We start from the raw sequence: 1,720 nt of genomic DNA, 5'->3' as shown, positions 1-1,720 counted from the left end.
TTATTTTTGGAAACCAGGTAAGAGCTACTTTGATATTTAACAAACCAAGTCTATGGCATTGAATACATTTGGTCTTCAGCATGCAATTTGATTGAAATAATAACAGAACGTTGGGATAGTGTTCATTTAAATATATGATTTCAGTTTACAATTGATTTTACTTAAAAGGCGGATTACAGTTAAAGGCGTATATCATTTGTTAGTATAACGATGGTGTAATTTACTGAAGATTAATCATTTCTCTACCAACTGTTCTGAATACACTGGCAGTGGATGGCAGAACGTGCATTCATCCAAATTGATTTCCTCCTGCTGCCTCATGTGAACCCTGTGCAAACGAACTATTTGTTCATAATTTCTGCTTCTTATTTCTGGTTTTAGGCAGTATAGTCCATACTGGGAATGGATGTTTTTCAGGATGAAGTTTTTGGGTCACAAATTAATACGTCCAATTTGTCAGCGACGCAAGACGTGCAAGACGACCACTTTCTTCTGGAAGACAGTACCAAACTCATCGGAGTTCAAGTAGTTTTAATATTTGCCTACAGTACCATAATTCTCTTTGGGGTAATAGGTAACTCTCTTGTAATCCATGTCGTGTATAAATTTAAAAACTTGCATACAGTGACAAACTTTTTCATAGTGAACTTGGCTGTGGCAGACCTGCTGGTGAACACCTTGTGCCTGCCCTTCACACTCATGTACACACTTCACGGCGAGTGGAAGTTTGGGTGGGCACTATGCTTCATACTGCCGTATGCCCAAGGCCTTGCTGTGCACGTCTCTACCATAACACTGAATGTTATTGCGATGGACCGCTATCGTAGCATTGTCCATCACCTGGAGACTAAAATGTCACGGGACATGTGCGCGGTGGTCATAGTTTTGACCTGGGCTGCCAGTGCAGTCCTGGCCAGTCCACTCGCAATCTTCCGCGAGTATGTGTCCTTTGATTTTACACCAGAGCAGTCTATCCAGGTGTGCACTGAGAAGTGGCCAGGTAGCGGCGTTGATGGGACTGTGTACAGTGTTGCCACCTTTTTACTACAGTACGGCCTTCCGCTCTCCATCATCTCTTTCGCGTACGCTCGTATCTGGATCAAGTTGCGTAGGCATGTTAGTCCAGGTGGTGGAGGACGTAACGACCGTCATAGACGACGGAAGAAAACTACAAAGATGTTGGCGGCCGTGGTGGTGGTATTTGCTGTCAGTTGGCTGCCTCTTCATTCCTTTCAACTGGTCGTTGACTTCCACAGCAGCATTCTTGATATGAGAGACTTCAAGCTCCTCTACACAGTCTTCCACATTACTGCCATGTGCTCGACTTTCGCCAACCCGATTCTGTACGGCTGGATGAACCGGAATTACCGTAGTGCTTTCACCGCTGTGTGCAAGTGTATCTGGACCGCTGATGGAGCTGGAACCAACAGGGGACAGGTCAGAAGAATGAACAAGGAGGCCAAGGGCAATAACGTCATGCATACACACGTAACAAATGTTTAAGATAAGGTATGTGTACATGAGATTCAATTGGTCTTACAAGGCCATGAGTCCAGGTTGCAAACGGACACAAAAATGGTGTAATGTATGCATACGTGCTTTGCAAGGTGTGAAACAGGTAAGATGTTCTAGCCACGATTCTTGGTCCCTCTGGTCCAAATCTTTACAATAGGCTAGTGTTAAAGGATTTAGGCGTGTCTTACAGCTATTCATATAGTTA

The 1,720-nt window shown here is 44.0% G+C and overlaps 1 protein-coding gene across 1 annotated transcript; it reads left to right on the top strand.

The window, feature by feature from the left end:
* Positions 1-402: 402 nt before the first annotated feature.
* Positions 403-1,503, top strand: npy2r (neuropeptide Y receptor Y2; the record flags this gene model as incomplete). The annotated part of the gene is made up of 1 exon (XM_080859529.1): positions 403-1,503. One exon carries the CDS (start codon positions 403-405, stop codon positions 1,501-1,503), a length of 1,101 nt encoding a protein of 366 aa, XP_080715655.1.
* Positions 1,504-1,720: the final 217 nt, after the last annotated feature.

This window comes from Sprattus sprattus (assembly GCF_963457725.1).
Source record: "Sprattus sprattus genome assembly, chromosome: 20".
NCBI classification, from domain to species: domain Eukaryota; kingdom Metazoa; phylum Chordata; class Actinopteri; order Clupeiformes; family Clupeidae; genus Sprattus; species Sprattus sprattus.
The sequence above is the reverse complement of the archived record's forward strand: the minus strand, read 5'-3'. Positions and strand labels throughout refer to the sequence as shown.